Genomic DNA, 19767 nt, shown 5'->3' on the forward strand with positions numbered 1-19767 from the left:
AAGATTTAATACAGTAGTTAAAAAATATTTATACTTTTGCTTGCCTAGAGTTTCCTATTTAGAGCAGGTCATAAAAAAATAATTAAATACAGAAGTATGTTTCCATAGCTGGGTCATATTCATGTGAAATGTCTGAATTCATGTACACAAAATAAATTAGGTATGAACATAAATACACAGAATCTTACTTGATTCTGTTTATAGGGATTGAGGTAAGTACAGACAAGGATTACAGAATTTGGGTATATGCTTACTATAAAATATAGTAGTGTAAGTTTGTTTATATTTGTAATGCTTTCTTATTATGATAGACCCTATAAAGGAAACATTAGAGAATCTTTCTGTAGGTTCTAATGTGGATTATAGACAGACTCTGAATATAATGGTTACCAGGTACATGTGATGATCAGTCATTCTGATAAGCTGTACATGTTACCTTGAGATTTCAAAAATAATTTTGTGCACTCCTCTGAAATTTGAAATTTTGTTTTGATTAATTACACACAATCTTTATCTTCACGGGGCTTTTTATTTAGAGTGATCAGATAACACATTTGTGAATAAATACAATGGAAAAGTGTTTCAAGCTTTAAAAGAGCGATGAAAGACTATTTCTGACAAAGGATATAATTAAGTATAGAGTCATAGTATATGAGGTACTTTGAACTAGGCTTTGAATAATGGAGAATTATTGATTGGCAGAGATTAAGTCATTGCAAAAAGAGATAATAACATGTGTAAAGACATAGCATAGTGTTTGATTGAACATGTGTATATGTATACGCACACTCACTCAGTGGGATATAGAGCTAAAATGCTAGATTTAAGTCATAAAGTGAGCACCATGTTGAAGTGTTTGCAATGTATACAATACAATTCAAAGGCCTATGAGATGCATTGGAAGATATTATAATTTGAAATTATTTTAATATGAAGCCATGAAGTTAAAACTATTCTGAGAGTGGAAGTGAGAGATGAAGAAAGAGTAACAGAAGGCAGAAACTGAATCTTCATCAGTGTTGTTAGTTCAAGGAAGAGCAGAGCATTGGAACTATGATTGTGAGGAGTAATGGGGGAGCCAGGTGTAAAGGTAGAAGGAGCCAATGATAAAAGAATAAATCAGGGGCGCCTGGGTGGCGCAGTCGGTTAAGCGTCCGACTTCAGCCAGGTTACGATCTTGCGGTCTGTGAGTTCGAGCCCCGCGTCAGGCTCTGGGCTGATGGCTCAGAGCCTGGAGCCTGTTTCCGATTCTGTGTCTCCCTCACTCTCTGCCCCTCCCCCGTTCATGCTCTGTCTCTCTCTGTCCCAAAAATAAATAAAAACGTTAAAAAAATTTTTTTAAAAAAGAATAAATCAAAGATTGATAAAGAAATGAGTGGGGGAAATTGTCATTAGAGAGAAATTGGAAAAAAATCTGAGCAAGCACGTAAGGTACTGATATTGAGTGAAGGCAAGTTAAAGAGAAGGGGAATTAAAAGTTCAAATCAAAGGCTTCCCGTATCTTCAAAAATCAGTACATGAGTCATCAGCTAAAAGATGGTGGTGGGATTTAGATTGGTCAGATCTTAAGAATAATGGGAATTTTTTTGTAAATGCCATTGTGAGGGATTTGACTTTGAGTAGTAGGAGTAAATTGCTGCTAAGTAGCAAAATGTACTCATATTTTAACTTAGTAGAATGGTTAAGAAATCAAGGTGTGGATTCAGACAGAATTGGGCTCAAATCCTTGTTCTGCCATTTACTATTTATGGACAAGTTTCTTAATCTCTCCAAAATAAAGTGTCTTCAACTACATCAGGGGGTGATGGCAGTAGCTAATTCAAGAAAACTAATGAGTCTTGCTGACTTTACTTTTACTTTGTCCTGAAAAATATAGTTACCAACCCATAGATGTAAAGACAGAGTTCCTACTTTGATAGAGTTCACAGTTTGGAAGGTTCAACAGATGTGATCCAAGAGTTTTAAATTACAATTACAATTCTGTCACAAGTGTGTGAACTTCACCCTTCTACCCAAGTTGTCTGTGCCAAATTCCTCATCTCAAAAATTGTAGAGTGCAAAGGGCTTCCCTCTGGGACAGACTGAAGTGAGAATATCATGGCCTCTGAAAGAACCTGTAAATACAATCTTTATAGGTGTCAAGGCTAGGAATTTAATTATTCTCAATTCTATTTTATCATGACTGGGTGAGGAAAATGAACAAAATAATGTGTAAAATGTTGGTTTTATCCATTACTTCTCCTCATGCCTACCACCTTTTCCTAGCTTTATCTTGGTAGTCTTTGTCCAACACACTTCATTTATTCATTTGATTCTCTAACAAATATAGAGTGAACCTCTATTTTGTGCCCTCATGAAGGTTATACTCTAGTGAAGGAAATCTGCCAATTATAAATGGACTCACAAAAGTATAATATAGGATTATGCAGTAATAAGTGTTAAAAATAAAGATGACTTTTTAATATGTCATGAAAATCATAGATTTTGGATCACTTTCTGAAAGGTGAACATTAGGACTGAAACAGTTAATAGGAAGAAGTCCATGCTTCTGATGTTAACAACTGTGGAGCAGATAAACCAGAAAGGAACAGGTTTGTTTCCAACAAACAGAGAAAGGTGAGGCATGTTTAAAGATCTGAGTTTGGGGTTGAAGTGTGACTATGAACACATCTTTTCCACTTACTGCCCAGAGATCAGATTGAATATTTTCCTTGGGACCGTGATTAGAACCCAGCCCATTTAGCCATTGTCTAAGACGGATCACTAATACTGCACACACAGCCTGTTGCGTCTTTCCATACACGCTCTCCAGGCCATGGGAGTACCTGGGGAATAAGTATAAGGGGGCTAGGGGACTGTAGGTGCCGTTCCAGATTTTGTCTACCTCAGGCAATAGGACAGTTTGTTTTCTTTAAGAGCTTGGTATTCAACATTCAAGAATAGGAGAAGGAATATAAGAATAAGTAGTTTTCCCAGCTTGAATTCTTCTGGTCAGTTTGAAGAACATATTGCATATTCTACTTCCAGAATATGCTTAGAATCCATCTATTTCTCTTCACATCCATTGTTGCAATCATAGCCAGGGTACCTTTCACCAGGACTTCTACATTGGAGCCCCAATAAGCCTGACTTTTCTACTCCCCCTTACAATTCATTCTTCACACAACAATAGCTGGAGCAGTGTCTTTAAAAGTAAATCGATCCATGTCATTGCTCTGTTTAAATCCTTTCACTTATTTCTACTGTATTCTGATTAAAATCCAAATATAATTTACAAAGTACTGCCTACCTCCCCTCTCAACTCTCATCACCATCTTAGATGTTTTTTATGCTTTAATTACACTGTCTTTTGTTCATTTTTTTACACAGACACAAAGCTTTCTCTATTACTTTGGCAGTAGAGTTTTCCCAGCCTGGAAAACCAATCCCTAGCCCTTTGCCTGGCTAACTCTTACTCATCTTGGGTGCGGGGGGGGGGGGGGCGGCGCTGGTGTCACAGATTAAATCTTTCTTTCTTAGATAGACGTCCCATAAGCCTAAGCAATTTTAAGTTTTTCATAGCGCCCTGTGCTTTTCCTTCCTGGCACATATTACAATGTGTTATTATGTATTTATGTGTACTTTTATGAAAAAAATGACCATGTTCCTAGCCAGTCCTATTAGATAGAAAAAAATTGCCCTCAGTCCCACTATTTACATATTCAATATTCAAGGCCTAGCAAACTGTTTGGCACAAAGTATATCCTCAAGAAATATTGACTTGAATGAATGAAGGGCCACGGTCACCATGAGAATCATAAAAGGTACTTCACATAGAATGCTTCTTCAAGTGTCTGGTGCAAAGTTGTTTTCCTATGGCACAGCATTAAATTTTTTTTTTTCAGGTTTGCCCCACACCTACACAGTGAGAACAGAGAAACCCAGTAGTTAGTCAAAGGGCTGGGGTTATGAGTCAAGGCTTCAAGGGGTACAGGATTTTAGAGTATAGGAGAAGGGATCACTGAAGTCTGAGCTTATAAGGATGCACAATGCATCCCACATAGCAAAGTTTAATCTTGACATTCCAATTCTTATCAAAGAGTAAAAATAATGATTTATATAAGTTCCCCTTTTTCATCATATAAGTTTATGGTGTGGAAATAAACAAAGACCACTTAAATGAGAACAAACAGAAGTTATTCAGAGTTTCCTCTAGCCACCGTCACTTGCATTTGGCAGAGATGCAAAGGTGGGCAGGTCAGTGGAAAAACTTTATCGTGGAAAAAGAGGCCTCAGATGTGTTCTGATTGGAGATTGTTGACATGAGGAAATGAGATGGGCTAATGAGAAGCAGGGCATCTAGGGTGATTGTTTTGGAGGGCATATTTGAGCTTCTCTGATTGATCCTGAGTTGGAATGGTGGCAAAAAATAGGGAAGCTGGGGGTTATTGAATAAATTTTGACCATTTTGGGCTGATATCTTAGAGGTTGTGGTTGGCTTCCCATGCTGTTTGCTCCAGAGGCTCAGGGTCAAGTTCTATTTTCATACATGGTCAAACTGTTGTCTATTTGTATATTCAGTCTGTCAATGGAATTACTGAAGTTACTTGACAGAAGAGGAAGAAATAGAAAAAATAATAAGGTCAAGAAAAATCGACATTAGGAAAATAAAAATGTCTTCATAACGGACAATAAAATGAGGTTTTTTAGTTTTTATTTTTTTGAATATGTAAGCAGGATATGATTTACCACTGGAAATGGTTTAACCTTACTTAGCTAGTCCTTTGAAGCTTATCTATGTCCTTAGGAAAGGCCAGGTTCATTTGGAACAAAAGACCTTATTAAATGGCATAAGATGTTAAGAAATATTGACCTGTTCAATAGTCACAAGGACTCTATTTAGAGCAAAAACAATTGGAAGCTTTTACATAAGACAGGTTTGAATTGAGTTGATGACACTCCAGGATAATAGTGCATTTCCATTGCACGGTGAGTTATCTAGAGACCATTTTGGGGAAAATAACCACTTATACTTAAAAAAAATTTTTCAAGAAACTACAATGCAATAATAAAATCACTTATACATCTGAAACTAGTATAACACTGTATATTAATTATACCTGAATTAAAAATAAATAAGTAAAATAATAATAAAATCAGTTAATCCTACCACATGGTTGAGTTTTCTTACTCAGTGTGCTTTGTGACTACTATGTATGTTATGTGCTCTCCAAAAAAACCCCAAAAAATAAAAAAAAAAACAAACAACTACAAAAAAGGCTCTATTGAAATGAATTTTTATTGTACTAGAGAATACTAGCTTCCAAGTAGAGTGTTGAACTAAAATCATTCTTGTGTAACCCTCATGGCTTTTTTCCAGCATCAAACTTTGCTATTTGTTTTGGTTATTTTGCTGATTGCCTCTTGAATGTAATATTTATATTAAATGTTAAAATAGAACTTGGAGAACAGAATTTTCTGTCTTCTCAGTGGAAAGAGTCTAATCCTTATGAAAAATTGGCTTTGTGTATTAATTTTATATTAATTTTGAAAAAAACCATAAGGCTAAAACCAATGCATTTCTCTGGCCAGATATGGTACTAAGGAGCCTGGAAATGTTTAGGACTATGAACAATAATACGGTGTTTGCTTCAGCATGTTTTTATAATAAAATCAGCTTCTAACTTGTATATCCTTAGGGGAAATTTTGAAAAAAACAAGTGGCTACAAAAGGTCATTTTATGAAATCTATGTTTGCCAATTTCTACAAAGTTAAGAATATTTATATATATATTATATATATATAATATTTATATATGTATAAATATACATATAATATATATAATATAAAGCAAGATAATCCATACTTGCAAACTTTTATATAGTATAAAATTATCATATTTTACTTTCAAGTGAAGCTCCATTTCAACTTTTGACATTTTTTTCTGAATATTTACCGCTTGCATTTGGGCCCACTTGTAGAAACTGGTGTCAGTAATCCATAGGCTTCTTACTGAAAACTCAAATATTTTCACAATGTATGAAGAGGGTGAGAATTAGTAGTGAAACCCTGCCTGCCGAAATTTACAGGCCTAGATGTTCCAGGATCAGAACACGTTTCAAATTGCTTTTTTAAAACTTTTTATAGAACATATATATTTTTAGAACAAGTGGTAATTTCTATGGAAGTCTTTACTATTGACCTTTCTCTTGCCTGTAGAATCCTGTACTCATTAACTCCCTATGAAAAAGGTGTCTGAATGGAATTTACAGTCTTCAAAATTTATCTAAGTGTGAAAATCCACACTAGATAGGTGAGAACTATTTCTTTGATAGATTTCTAGATACCTGATGCATAGTAGTTTTTATCTTTCTCTCTTTGATGGCATTTGATACATATATCCTGGTTCCCATGACAACAGTGACCCCCAACTTTCCCAGGAATTGAGATTTCTTTGCTTCTCTGTAAGAAAGCAATGCTAATGGTGATGTCGACTAGTCAGAAATGTGTTGTTTGCTTCTTAAAAAGCAAAAATGCATCCTAGGCAGGATCCAAGCCTGACGTTTTTCTTTGGAGATGTTAACCATTTAATTTGTCTAACTCTCATTTAGAATTCATTATATGCCCTATCTCACAACTGTACTGTACTGATATTTTTGGTGTGTGCCAGTATGTTTATAGTCACTATTTTGCTTGATGACTTTTAACCTTCAGAGTGGCAAAATATTTAAAATAACTATTTACAGATGATATTTATGTTTGGAAGTCAATTGGATTATTTTATTTGAGAGCACCCAATTCCTTATTTTGGCCCATCAGAGAATACCAAATATTGACTTTTTTTCTTGTTTTGGCCCATCAGAAAATACCAAATACTGACTTTGAATTAAGCATGTATAGTAAATATAATTTTTAAAGCATTGATTTGATTTCAATGTAATCTCTGAACTACATTTTTATTCTTGGAAAAATAGTCCTTAATTAATTGAACGTTACCACATTGTTATATTTGAGAATAGTTAATTAATTGATTCAAATTTTATTTAAAAAATAAAAACACCACCTGTCTTTAACTCTTTGTTAATATTTATGATTGTCTCTGCCCTAGACAAAAATAAAAATCCTAAAGGTGAAAAATCTATGTTTAGATTAGTCATCCGTTTCTGTGAGATGATTATGTATTTACTGATTTATTGTCCTCATGTGAACACTGTATTTCTCAAATGGTGAAATTCCAGCCCCTGTGGAAACTGGTGGATAGATAGTTTTAGGAAAGTAATTGGGGTGTAACTGAGAGGTTCTTTGCATGGTCCTCATAGGCCAAAATCACTTACGTATGAAGGTAGCTCAGTTCCCAGGTAATTGTTCTTTACTATGAATTCTTCCTGGCATGCAGCAGATAGGCACTGCTGTGAAATGGTTCACGTTTATCTTTGGGACATCAGGTACCAATTCCAATTCTGTTACCATGTAGCCCAATAAAAATATGCAACCGTTAATTGTTAGTAGTACTTTTATTGGACAGTAACGTAAATAACTATCTCTACTTTTCATAAAAAAAAAATCCAACATTAGAAGAGGTGAGGCAAGTAAGAGAAAAAAGTCTCTTATTTGCCTGCAACACTTAGCAAAACAACTACTGTATAGAAAACACTCTGTTTTCATTATTCTGTATCCCACCATATAGGCTTGAGAACCTGACTTTGTAAATTATCTAGAAAGTATGGGTATACTAGTTAATGGAGATATGTACAGTCCACCAGTGTATATTTGATCAATTGAAGAGAGTATTCATCTCCCAAATATGAATTAGCATTTAACATCAATACATTCCTTATGCTTTCCATTTCTTGATACCTTCAAATAGTACTATCAGGGATGTCCCTTCTTCTAAAGGAATGGTAAATATCCTTCAGGCAAAGTATACTTAATGTGTCATATGATTAGAAGCAACTAATTATTGAGAATATTTTTAAAACAAAAATTTTACGATGGAGACTCCACATTGCGCTAGGACTGTTTTAAACATAATGTTTAAAACATTTGCATATTCCTGATGGTGAAAGATGCTGAGAATATTCTCCTGTACCTGTTGTCATTCTATATCTTCTTTGGGAAAAAGAGTTAAGATTTTCTGCCCATTTTTATTTGGATTGTTTGTAGGGTTTTTTGTTTGTTTTGTTTTGTTCTTGAGTTGAAATAGTTCTTTATATATTTTGGATATGAACTCCTTAATAGATGTATAATTTGAAAATATTTTCTCTCATTCAGTAGGTTGCCTTTTCATTTTATTGATGGTTTCCTTTGCTCTGCAGCAGTTTTTTAGTCTGATATAGTCCTATTTATTTATTTTTACTTTTGTTACTTTTGCTTTTGACATCAGATTTTAAAGAATTTGCCAAGACCTATGTCAAAGATCTCACTCCTTATGTTTTCTTCTCGGAGTTTTCGGGTTTCAGGTCTTACATTCAAATCAATCCATTCTGAGTTAATTTCTATGTATGGTGTAAAATAGTGGTTTAGTTTAATTCTTTTGCATGTGGCTGTCCTGTTTTTATTGAAGAGGCTGTGCTTTCCCCATTGTGTATTCTTGGTTCCTTTGTCATAAATTAATTGACCATATATATGTGGACTTATTTCTGGACTCTCTGTTCTAGTCCATTGATCCATGTGTCTGTTTTTTAAGCTGGTACCAGACTGTTTTAATTACTATAGCTTTGTAATATACTTTGAATTCAGGATATGTGATGCCTCTGCTTTTTATTTTTTTCTTTCTTTCTCAAGATTGCTTTGGCTATTTGGATTGTGTGTGTGTGTGTATGCGTGTGTGTATGCAAGTGGTTCCATATAAATTTTAAGGTTATTTGTTCTATTTATTTCAAAATGTCACTGGAATTGTGATAGGGATTGCATTGAATGTGTAGGTAGCTTTGGATAGTATGGCCATTTTAACAATATCAATTCTTCCAATCCATGATTATGGAATATCCTTCCATTTATTTGTGTTTTCTAGAATTTCTTTAATTAATGCCTTGTAGATTTTTTTGGGGGGGGGTTGTGTATAGTTAATGCATAATGTTACATTCATTTCAGGTATGCAACATAATGATTCAACTTCTCTATACACTATGCTATCTATGCTTACCACAAGTATAACTACCATCTGTCACCACACAACACTATTATATTATCATTGACTATATTCTATATGCTGTGTCTTTTATACCCTTGACTTATTTATTCCATAACTAGAAGCCTATATCTGCCAGTCCCCTTCACCCATTTTGCCACCCCATTCCCACCCCTCATTCTCTCTGGCAACCATCACTTTGTTCTCTATGTTTATGTCTGATTCTCCTTTTGGTTTCTGTATTCATTTGTTTTGTTTTTAAGATTCCACATGTGAGTGAAATCATATGGTATTTGTCTTTCTCAGTCTGACTTATTTCACTTAGCATAATACTCTCTAGGTTCATCCATGTTGTCGCAAATGACAAGGTATCTTTTTTCATTGCTGTGTAATATGAGGTATATATGTATGTATACATATATACACATATATGTGTATACGTATATGCCTCCACTTCCTTATCCTTTCATCTACTGTTGAACACTTAGGTTGTTTCCATATCTTGGCTATTGTAAATAATGCTGCAATAAACATAGGGGCCCATATCTTTTTGAATTAGTGTTTTCATTTTCTTGCGGTAAATACCAAGTAGTAGAATTCTTGCATCATATGGTATTTCTATTTTTAAATTTTTGAGGAACCTGCATACTGTTTTTCACAGTGGCTGACCAATTTACATTCCCCCCAACAGTGCACAAGAGTTCCAGTTTTCTCCACATCCTTGCCAACACCTGTTATTCTTATCTTTTTGATTTTAGCCATTCTGACAGGTGTAAGGTGATATCTCATTGTGGCTTTGATTTGCATTTCCTTGATAATTAGTGATGTTGAGCAACTTTTCATGTGTCTGTTGGCTGTCTGTATGTCTTCTTTGGAGAAATGGCTCTTCAAGTCCTTTGTCCATTTTTTAATTGGGTTGTTGTGGGTTTTTCATCGGTTTATTTTGATTTTGGTGTTGGGTTGTGTAAATTTATTTATTTTATATATTAACCCCTTATTGGATATAATCTTTGCAAATATCTTCTCCCATTTAATAGGTTTATTTTTTGTTTTGCTGATGATTTTCTTCACTGTGCAAAAAACTTTTTATTTTGATGTAGTATCAATTGGGTTTTTTTTGTTTGTTCATTTATTTATTTATCTATTTCTTTATTTCTTTATTTTCATTTTGTGTTCCTTGCCTTAGGAGACATATCTAGAAAAATGTTATGCCAGCTGATGTCTAGAGAAATTGCTGCCTGTGTTCTCTTCCAGGATTTTTTATGGTTTCAGGTCTCACGTTTAGGTCTTTAATCCAATTTTAGTTTATTTTTGTGTACAGTGATAGAAAGTAGTTCAGTTTCATGCCTTTGCATGTAGCTGTCCAATTTTCCCAGCACCATTTATTAAAGAGACTGTCTTTTCTCCATTGTGTGTTCTTGCCTTCTTTGTCATAGATTAATTGACCATATAAGCATGGGTTTATTTCTGGGTTCCCCTATTGTATTCCATTGATCTATGTGTCTGTTTTTGTGTTATGTCGCATAGTTTTCAATGTACAGATATTTCACCTCCTTGGTTAAATTTATTCCTAGTTGTTTTATTCTTTTTGGTGCAAGTGTAACTGAGATTTTTAAAAATATTTCTTTCTGGTAGTTTGTTATTAGTGTATAGAAACATAACAATTTTTGTATATTGACTTTTGTATCCTGAAACTTTACTAAACTTGTTTATTAGTTTAATAGTTTTTGGTGGAGTCTTTAGAGTTTTCTGTATATAATATCATGTCATTTGCAAATAGTGAGAGTTTTACTTCTTCCTTTCCAATTCAGATAATTTTTTTCTTGTCTAATTGCCATTATGAGGACTTCCAGTACTGTGTTGAATAAAAGTGGCAAGAGTGGGCATCCTTGTTTTGTTCCTGATCTTAGAGGAAAGGCTTTTAGCTTTTCAGCATTTAGTACAATGTTAGCTGTAGGTTTGTCAAATATGGCCTTGATTGTAGTGAGATACATTCCCTTTGCACCACTTTGTTGAGAGTTTTTATCAATCTACTTAAAACAACTCTGTGAGGTCAAGAGTACTTAGATATTTTTATTTGATTTTGGAGCTGAAAAAAGTACTTTAAAGACTTGATTAAATAATATAATGAAAAAATTGTGTTAAGAAAATAGATTAAAACAGAAAAATATTGTCTTGTGTTAGCCATGTTTCTTGTGATTAAAACAAAATAAACCAAAACTCACTGGTGACAATTCCCTCAAGCAATAGAAAGTTTTGAATGTTCCCCATATACTTAAAATCTAGGGATCTTGCAATTTTTTTGATTTAAAATTTATGCCACTGAAATTTTTGAAACCTTATAATAATCTGTTCAGAAACCTTGATTTGTAGAAGGGAATACCTAATATTTATGATTATAGGAAATTATGGATTCATATACTATGAACCAGAACCCCTCCATCCAGAGACAGAATGAAACAAGACAAATATACTTAGATGAGTGGACATATGGCTAAATTATTATTTATGGAAGTAATCATAGAGGATGATGATAAGCAAAATTGGGAATATTTGTATTAGTGATTTGGGTAGAAGGTTGAAAAACTTAACAGTTTTAAGGATGTCATTAGGCAGATGACAGTGGGAAAATGATGTTTGCCAATGCTTTGGCTGGTAGAATTGCACATCTGAAAAATCTAGCTATGTAGCCAATAGTGAAAAAAAAAAAGGGAAAGAAAATCTAAGAGGACAAATGTGTAATAGGTATTAATTATAGACCAGGGGCAGAAAAATGCCAGTCACTGCAAAATCCGATCTGCAGATGTGTCTTATTTAGCCAGTGGAGTTTGTTTGTTTGTTTGTTTGTTTATTTATTTATTTATTTATTTATGATGTTGAATTTGAAACAATTTAAGCAGGTCAGCAGGCATTCTAGGTTTTACGTTATCCTCTCTTTCCCCACCCAGTTCCCTAGTAAGGCCTCTATTAGCTGTAGTGATGCCTTATTGGAACCTAAAAGAATCACCTGCTCTGGAAGCATGCAGCCCCAAAGCACAGCTGTCAGAAGAGCAGGGTCTGGACTGTGACTGTTACGTGCTATTCTGCCTTGAAATTTTGTGAAATTTAGAAGTTGCATACCTTTGCCTGGAAACTCTTACTACTGGCTTATGTCCTTTTTCTTCACACATGGATGTTACTGTCTGGCCCCTGAAGGCTTTACATTATTGACCCTAAATTACAATTTGACCGTCTTTATGGCATCGTGGTAGTCATAGTCTAAAGTAATTTAATTGACCAGTAGATAATATACTTTGGAGAGAATGCTGATATCAGTATTTTTTTCTTACTGTATTATTTGACTTTTTCCTATATTGACCCAGACATTGGGAACGTGTAGTTTTTAATGGTAAGAGGAAAATTAACTCAATGTCAGAAAATATGGCAAGAAAAATTTTTTTAGATATCATTAAAAAAATTATGTTGAGGGGCGCCTGGCTGGCTCAGTCGATTAAGCGTCCAACTTCAGCTCAGGTCATGATCTCACGGCCCGTGGGTTCGAGCCCCGCGTCAGGCTCTGTGCTGACAGCTCAGAGCCTGGAGCCTGTTTCAGATTCTGTGTCTCCCTCTTTCTCTGACCCTCCCCTGTTCATGCTCTCTCTCTCTCTGTCTCAAAAATAAATAACGTTAAAAAAAATTTTAAAAAATTATGTTGAATCCCTTGTATAGTTAATGTGTTTTTGAAAAAAAATACACTTGGGGGAATGCCTAGGTGACTCAGTTGGTTAAGTGTCCAGCTCTTGATTTCAGCTCAGGACATGATCTCATAGTTCATAGGACTGAGCCCCACACTGGGATCTGTGCTGACAGTGCGGTGCCTATTTAGGATCCCCTTTCTCCCTCTCTTTGTGCCCCACCCCCCGAAAATAAACAAATAAAATAAAATCCTTTTAAAAAAGAAAAATTATATTTGGGTTTGCACTTAAATACAACTTTTAGAATGGCTTACCTAATCTTCTTATGAAGGACAGAAATTAGTAATATTTCTATTTTTGTGCTTCTCCAATTAAAGGGAAAAAGACATCTTAATAGGTTACTGAGAAAGGTATGCAAATGAAAAAAGAGAGAAAAAAGTAAATGCAATGAAATATAGAAATATAAAAAAGATTATAATAATCAAGTTGAATAAGGTTGTGCTAATTAGACTATTTTTAACATATTTAGGTAGACCAGGGTAAATATTACCTGCTAAATCAATGTCACTTTTAAAATAATTTAATTTATATACAAAGTTTTATTGTATTTTATTTATGTATTTTTAAAAGTTTATTTGTTTTAGAGAGAGAGAGAGAGAGAGAGAGAGCACACATGAAAGCTGGGGAGGGGCACAGAGAGAGGGAGAGAGAGGATCCCAAGCAGGCTCCATACTGAAAGCAGAGCAGGGATCTATCTCAGGATGCTGTGCAATCATGACTTGAGCCAAAATCAAGAGTCAGATGCTTAACTGACTGAGCTACTCAGGTGCCTACACAGCTTTGTTTTAAAGATAAATTGATAATTGATAGTTTCCCTCTCCTTTAAATAGACACATTGGGTCATTGGTGAGAGGGATATGGAAAACAAATTTTACTATTGATGACTTCTAAGTTTGAGAGGGTGGAGAAAAGAACTACTGAATTAAATCTTCCACCTTTGTTCTTCTTCAGTGCTGACCATTGTTATATGACAGGGCAACGGTGCAGGTTTACATAAACCACCCAATCTATGCATTCAGTGGCATTCTGCACTGATACATGTCTCCCAGAGGTGTGCTGTATCATTCCATAGGTTGTGTTCAGGGGGTATAAAATTTCTGAACACTGAGAGTGTATGGCCTAATTATTAGAGAGTATCAGTTAAATTAAAGTACATATTAAATAGCATACAGATAGAAGTACTGGAATGGGTTGTTCAGATGAGATTGTGCTGTAATGTCTCTCTGGAGTATTTTGAATGCTGCAAAGGTGTATTTTTAAAAGCTCCAAAGGCAATTTTGGGTAAGATTTGCTCTATTGGGGGTCATGCAAAATACCAATCAATGCCACTTCCAAGCTTGCCTTTGCCTGTTAATTTATCCTGGATTCCCAGGTTTTGCTCCTTTAGCTTTGTCTATATAACATGGCATGTTATCTTTGTAATGAGAGGATGAGATAGATCCATTACAGTAAAAGATATGCACTATTAATGAGTTTCTAGCCAGCTATCAAGGTATCATCAAATGTGGTTTATCTTGGTGAATGAAAGTTCGAATGGAAAATTAAGCTCCCATACTGACTGTAGAAGTGCAGTGGATCATTTTGTTCTTTAATGTCACACTTCACTGGACACACTTCACAGAGCAGTGAATCATGCTTAAAACAAGCAGCCTTTACTTTAGCGACAGCAGATAATGCAGCAGAGGTGAATAATAAGTGTTAGCAGTCTTAACTTTCTCTTACAGTGCTTTCTCCCAGGTGCCTGATGGACAATTTACAAAGTACATATGCTATTTTATAGATTGGAACTTGGGATCCCGCCAGTGGCCTGAATATGACAGAAAGTCAAAAAGGAAAGCCAGCCAACATCACAGATTCCTTATCCAATCGTTCTTTGATTGTGACAACCATTTTGGTAAGTATTTGTTTTCCCATTTTTTTTTAGATAAATGTAGACAAACATGGAAGTGGATTAAAAATGGCATTATAATTTGAACAGTAAGGAACAGAATGTAATGTATTTTACAGTTATTTAGCAATTACTGTATAACATATAAGTCAAGGTTAATTTAGCCAGTTTTTATTGTGTTAGTCTTCAATGATGTAACTTGTATTAATGTTTGGGATGTGATTAATAATACAACTTTATATATTACTAGAATGCATTACATTTCTACAAAATGAGTTCCTATTGAAGAATTTTCAGTGTTAAGATTTAAAATATATATGGACATGCAGATGTATATGGTTATGTGAGGGGCTACATGTGAACTTTGCTTCTGCTTTCACCTCCTGAAAATATCTTTTAGAGAGCCTGTAATTAATTTTTCAGGATTTTTCCTATTGTATTCCAACCTTGCTTTCAATTGTCTTCATCATGGAAAATCCATCTCCCTAATAAAATTAGGTGACAAGTGCTTTCTTAAACCAGAAAAATTTTCACCAGCAACAGAATCAACACAGATGCGCTGGATATATTTACCGTCCTTATAATGATATATTTTAATTAGATCCTATAGTAATATTTACCTATGCCTACTATGTCATTTGAAATGGGAAGTTTAATTTTAGAATAAGCAAGGACCTCTTATATAAAATTAAGTCATTACTTTCTACCTACAGAATAAGCTTATCCATGCTAATTCTTGTGTCTTCCCAGGTAGTCGATAAGAATGTGAGATTAATGTTCAGAACAAACAAACCACCATACACTTTTAGCATTTATATAATTTCTATATTTGATTTATGGTGGAAAGCAAGCCAGGAGGAATTGATAATCTTGTTCTTTTATTAACAACAAGGGATATCACATCTTTAGGCATGTCAGAATAAAATAGCTTGGGTTAAAGACTCTTGATAATGAAGCAAAGGTGGTAATAAAGAAATGACACTGATGGAAGTTCATGAGTTTTTTAATCACTCCCTTGCTAAGAACCTCAGTGAATACTGGGTCTGTATCCATCATATCTAAACTTCCTAAGTTCTCTTTATATCTCCCTCTCTTTTCAAAGGTAACTCTCATGCCCACCAACTCACTGGCCTTGTCCTTCAGTTGAAATGCTCTCACAAGATGCTAATGCATCTTTTTTCTGCCTGTATGTCCTGGATCTCATTACCTCCTGCTAGGACTATGGCAGTAACCATGAAATTATCCATTTGCTGACAGCCTTTTTCCCTTTGCAATGTACCCTACTCCCCATTGTAATGATCTGTCATTTTCCTTGCTTATAATGCTTTAGTGAATCCATATTGACCATTAAAAAGTGCCTAAAATTTTGGGGCACCTGGGTGGCTCGATCAGTGGGGCGTCTGACTTCGGCTCAGGTCATGATCTCACAGCTTGTGAGTTTGAGCCCCACATCGGGCTCGGGGCTGGCAACTCGGAGCCTGGAGCCTGCTTCGGATTCTGTGTCTCCCTCCCTCTCTCTGACCCTTCCCTGCTCACACTCTGTCTCTCTCTCTCTCAAAAGTAAATAAACATTAAAAAAAATTTTTTTTAAAAAGTGCCTAAAATTTTGACCCTATGTTCAAGACGTCCTACAGTCTTGTTTTCTCCCACCTTTCCATCCTCATTTCCTATTATGCCCTTTCAGGAACCCTGTGTTTTAACCTACCTGGGGTAACCAGTTAACCTATTCCCATGATTGTGTTAGCCCTATTCTTTTGTCTGCAATATGTTGCTTGCCATTTCTGAGATTTGATAGTACTTGTCAGTACTTTATATTATTTAGGATTAATATTATATCATTCTTTACCTATTTCATGTGTGCAGTATTTCTCCAAACATCACTGAACACTTCTTTGAATAGGATCTATGTCTCCTATTTTTACATCATATGTGTCTCTGCAATGCTCATAAAAAGTGTTATATAGGGGACATATGTAGTCTTCAGCAGTTGGCACTTCTTTCTGTGTTCTCCTTGATCCACAAATTCCCAGATACGTCACTTATCTTACGGCTCCAAAACTGCTCACTTCTTTACATCTCCCTGTGAGAATCCTATTCATCCTTCCAGACTCATCTCAAATGACAACCAATCCATGAAAATATCTGATCTCTCCATTAAGTTGTGTGTACGTTGTGGGGTGTGGAGGAATGTACACTTTATGTATCATAATACACTATAATGGCAATTATGCACTGTTTTTTTTAGAAAATTTGTATATCTGTGTTTCCACTTGAGATGAACATAAAGCCCATGGTCAAATTTTACAGTTTTGATATCTCAATGTCAGAAAAAAAGTGTCCTAGGCATAGCAAGCACTCAAATATTTGTCAAATTAAATTAAGTAAACAGTATTTAATTAAATGGAAAATTAGAAAAAGTAAGCAACTTTTGAATGGTTATACTTAAATATTTTTCAACTGTGAAGGTTATTGCAAACTGCTTGTCCCAACAAAGCAGGTCGATTAAGGTGATCCATATAATCTCTCAGTCTTAATTACTCATGGTTATTTTATAGGAAGTATTCAGACATTTTTCTCAAGCATAAACAATTTTGTGTCTATTGAAACAAGTATCACTTAATCTTAGCTTTATATTGAAACCGGAAATAAAGCCTTTTAAAAAGTACTTGTACCCAGAACACATTTCATACCTTTTAAAACAGTATCTCTGAGCTTTGGACTTGGGAAATCTTCATTTTTAAAAACTTCCATAGGTAATTCTGATGTATAACAATGATTGAGAACAAACTGCTCAGATCATTACTCTGCATAACTAAGATGTAAGATCAACTATGAAACATACACTAACTTACATTAAAAAAAATAGGTTATTGGCGCACCGGGGTGGCTCAGTTGGTTAAGCATCAGACTTCCGTCCAGGTCATGATTTCACAGCTCATGGATTCAGTTCTGAGTTGGGCTCTGTGCTGAGAGCTCACAGGCCTGGATCCTGCTTCAGATTCTGTGTCTCCTTCTCTCTTTGTACCTCCCCTGCTTGCACTCTGTCTCTCACTCTCTCTCTCTCTTTCAAAAATAAATAAACATTAAAAAATAGTTTATTTCTATTTTAGAGTATATCCCTCTATTGGTCTCTAAGTGATTCTGATATTTACTAAAAGGAAAGTCACTTTGTTTTTATATCACTTATTGAAAAAGTTCTTGTTCTGAATAATACTCTGATCATAAGATATCCACAATTGAGAAAATAACATGTTTGAAGAGACTAGTTACCTTATTTAGTAAGCATGATGCTTGATAGAATTTACTGATAGTTTATATTTTATAAAGTGGTATGATCTTTTGATTTATGTTTGGTAATTTTGTCCTTTTCTCTCTTGGAAAAATCTAAGAGGAGTTTCTGGCTGAGTTGTGAATAATGGTGTCTCCACAAAGAGAAGCTGTGGAGATACCAAAGAGAAGTTCACTTCTGCTTCTTGTTCAATATTCTTATTAAGATATGTGCCTTAAGAAAAAACAGTGAGGTATTCTAGGATTTGACATTTTCAGTGTTCTAATCATAATCGCTCCATTTCTCTTGAATTTATTTTTATTTCTTCCTTTATTTAATGAATATGTACTGAATGATTGTTGTGCGAAAGCTTTGTTTGCTGAGCAAAACACATATGGTATTTGCCCTCAGGGAACTTAGAAAATGGTGAAGATTCATAGGGAAGATCACACACACACACACACACACACACACACATTACCTTCTGATTAAGATATAAGAAAAAGATAAGCAGAGTAATGCCTTTTACAGGATACTTCTGAGTTACCCTTGGAGCCGGGAGTGACAGGACAAGTCAGACAGGCCTCCCTGCAGAGAAATAGACAGCAGAGATCTGAAGTCTGAGAAGGAATTAGCAAGGTAGAGAAAAAGGAGTATTATTGGCAGAGGGAATAGCATATGCGAGGGCCCTAAAGCAGGAAAGATCTTGAAAAATTTGCAAAATGGAAAGAAAAACATAATGGCTGGTGCTGGTGCCTTGGTGCCTTCGTCTGCTTCTCAGCTTTATAAAATATGACACAGTCCATTACCAAAAAAGCAAAAAATGAAAAACAAAAAACCAACAGACATTTATTTCATGCCTGCTATGTGCTAGCCCCTGTTCAAAGCACTACTCATGTATTTACTCAGTTAATAGTCATAATAACCTTTTTTGATAGCATTATTGCTACTACTTTTACAATTAAGAAAGCTAATGTCTGGATTGCCTAAATAGCCTACTCATGGACACACAGCTAAAAAGTAGAGTAGTGGGGTTTTAACCAATCTGTTTAGGCAACTTGAGCAACCAATACTATGTAATGAAAACTCCATTGGTCAACTACGGAAAAGTCTAGCAACTATAGTTTATGGCCAAAACAACATCTTGATTGAGAGAGTTTTTCCCCTAAAGCAGTACTTCTTATCCAGAAATCCTATATATGCTAGAACACTGTTTTGCTATTATGAGTGTGCCCCACATGGCTAGACATTCCCCACCGTGGAGGCCAAGATTAGATTACACTTGGTTGGGTATCTTGGCCCTCCCATTTCTCTCCTCTTTTAATGTAGTACTCAGTTTTCTTTCAGCCTCTTTAAACCATAATTTCAGATTTTTCTGGGCAATCAAAATAGTGTGGGGTTTATCTTATTTTTTTCTCTTTAGAATTGAGATGGAGCATCTTGTTTATAAATATCTTTTACTCCCCTTGAACAATATAACCTATGCCCAATACATTGTATGGGTGCAGCATATAATTATATCATGGAATGATTCATTTTAGAAAGCCTTAAACATTTTTAAGTGTTTATTATTTTCTTGTTTAATTTTGAATGAAGACTTAGGATATCCTATATTTTGGAAATTTATGTAACTCCACCTGCAAGACTGGACCTAAAGCTTCGGTCTACTCATACCCTCTTCTTAATATACCTTATATTACCTCTCTGGCCTTTGAATTTCAAGTTCAGTTGCTATTAAAATTCCCTTGCTTCTTCTGTTTTTTGTTA

The 19767-nt window shown here is 34.8% G+C and overlaps 1 protein-coding gene across 5 annotated transcripts in view; it reads left to right on the top strand.

The window, feature by feature from the left end:
• GRIK2 (glutamate ionotropic receptor kainate type subunit 2) overlaps positions 1-19767 on the top strand; it is a 663286-nt gene that overhangs the window by 395703 nt on the left and 247816 nt on the right. For all 5 annotated transcript variants that reach the window (XM_040474262.1, XM_040474263.1, XM_040474267.1 and 2 more), the window contains exon 9: positions 14625-14738. In XM_040474262.1, the coding sequence (XP_040330196.1) occupies positions 14625-14738 (114 nt within the window). The remainder of the gene's footprint in view (positions 1-14624; positions 14739-19767) is intronic.

The sequence above is a fragment of the Herpailurus yagouaroundi genome, unplaced genomic scaffold, assembly GCF_014898765.1.
Source record: "Herpailurus yagouaroundi ecotype Mexico unplaced genomic scaffold, PumYag 139, whole genome shotgun sequence".
NCBI lineage: Eukaryota > Metazoa > Chordata > Mammalia > Carnivora > Felidae > Herpailurus > Herpailurus yagouaroundi.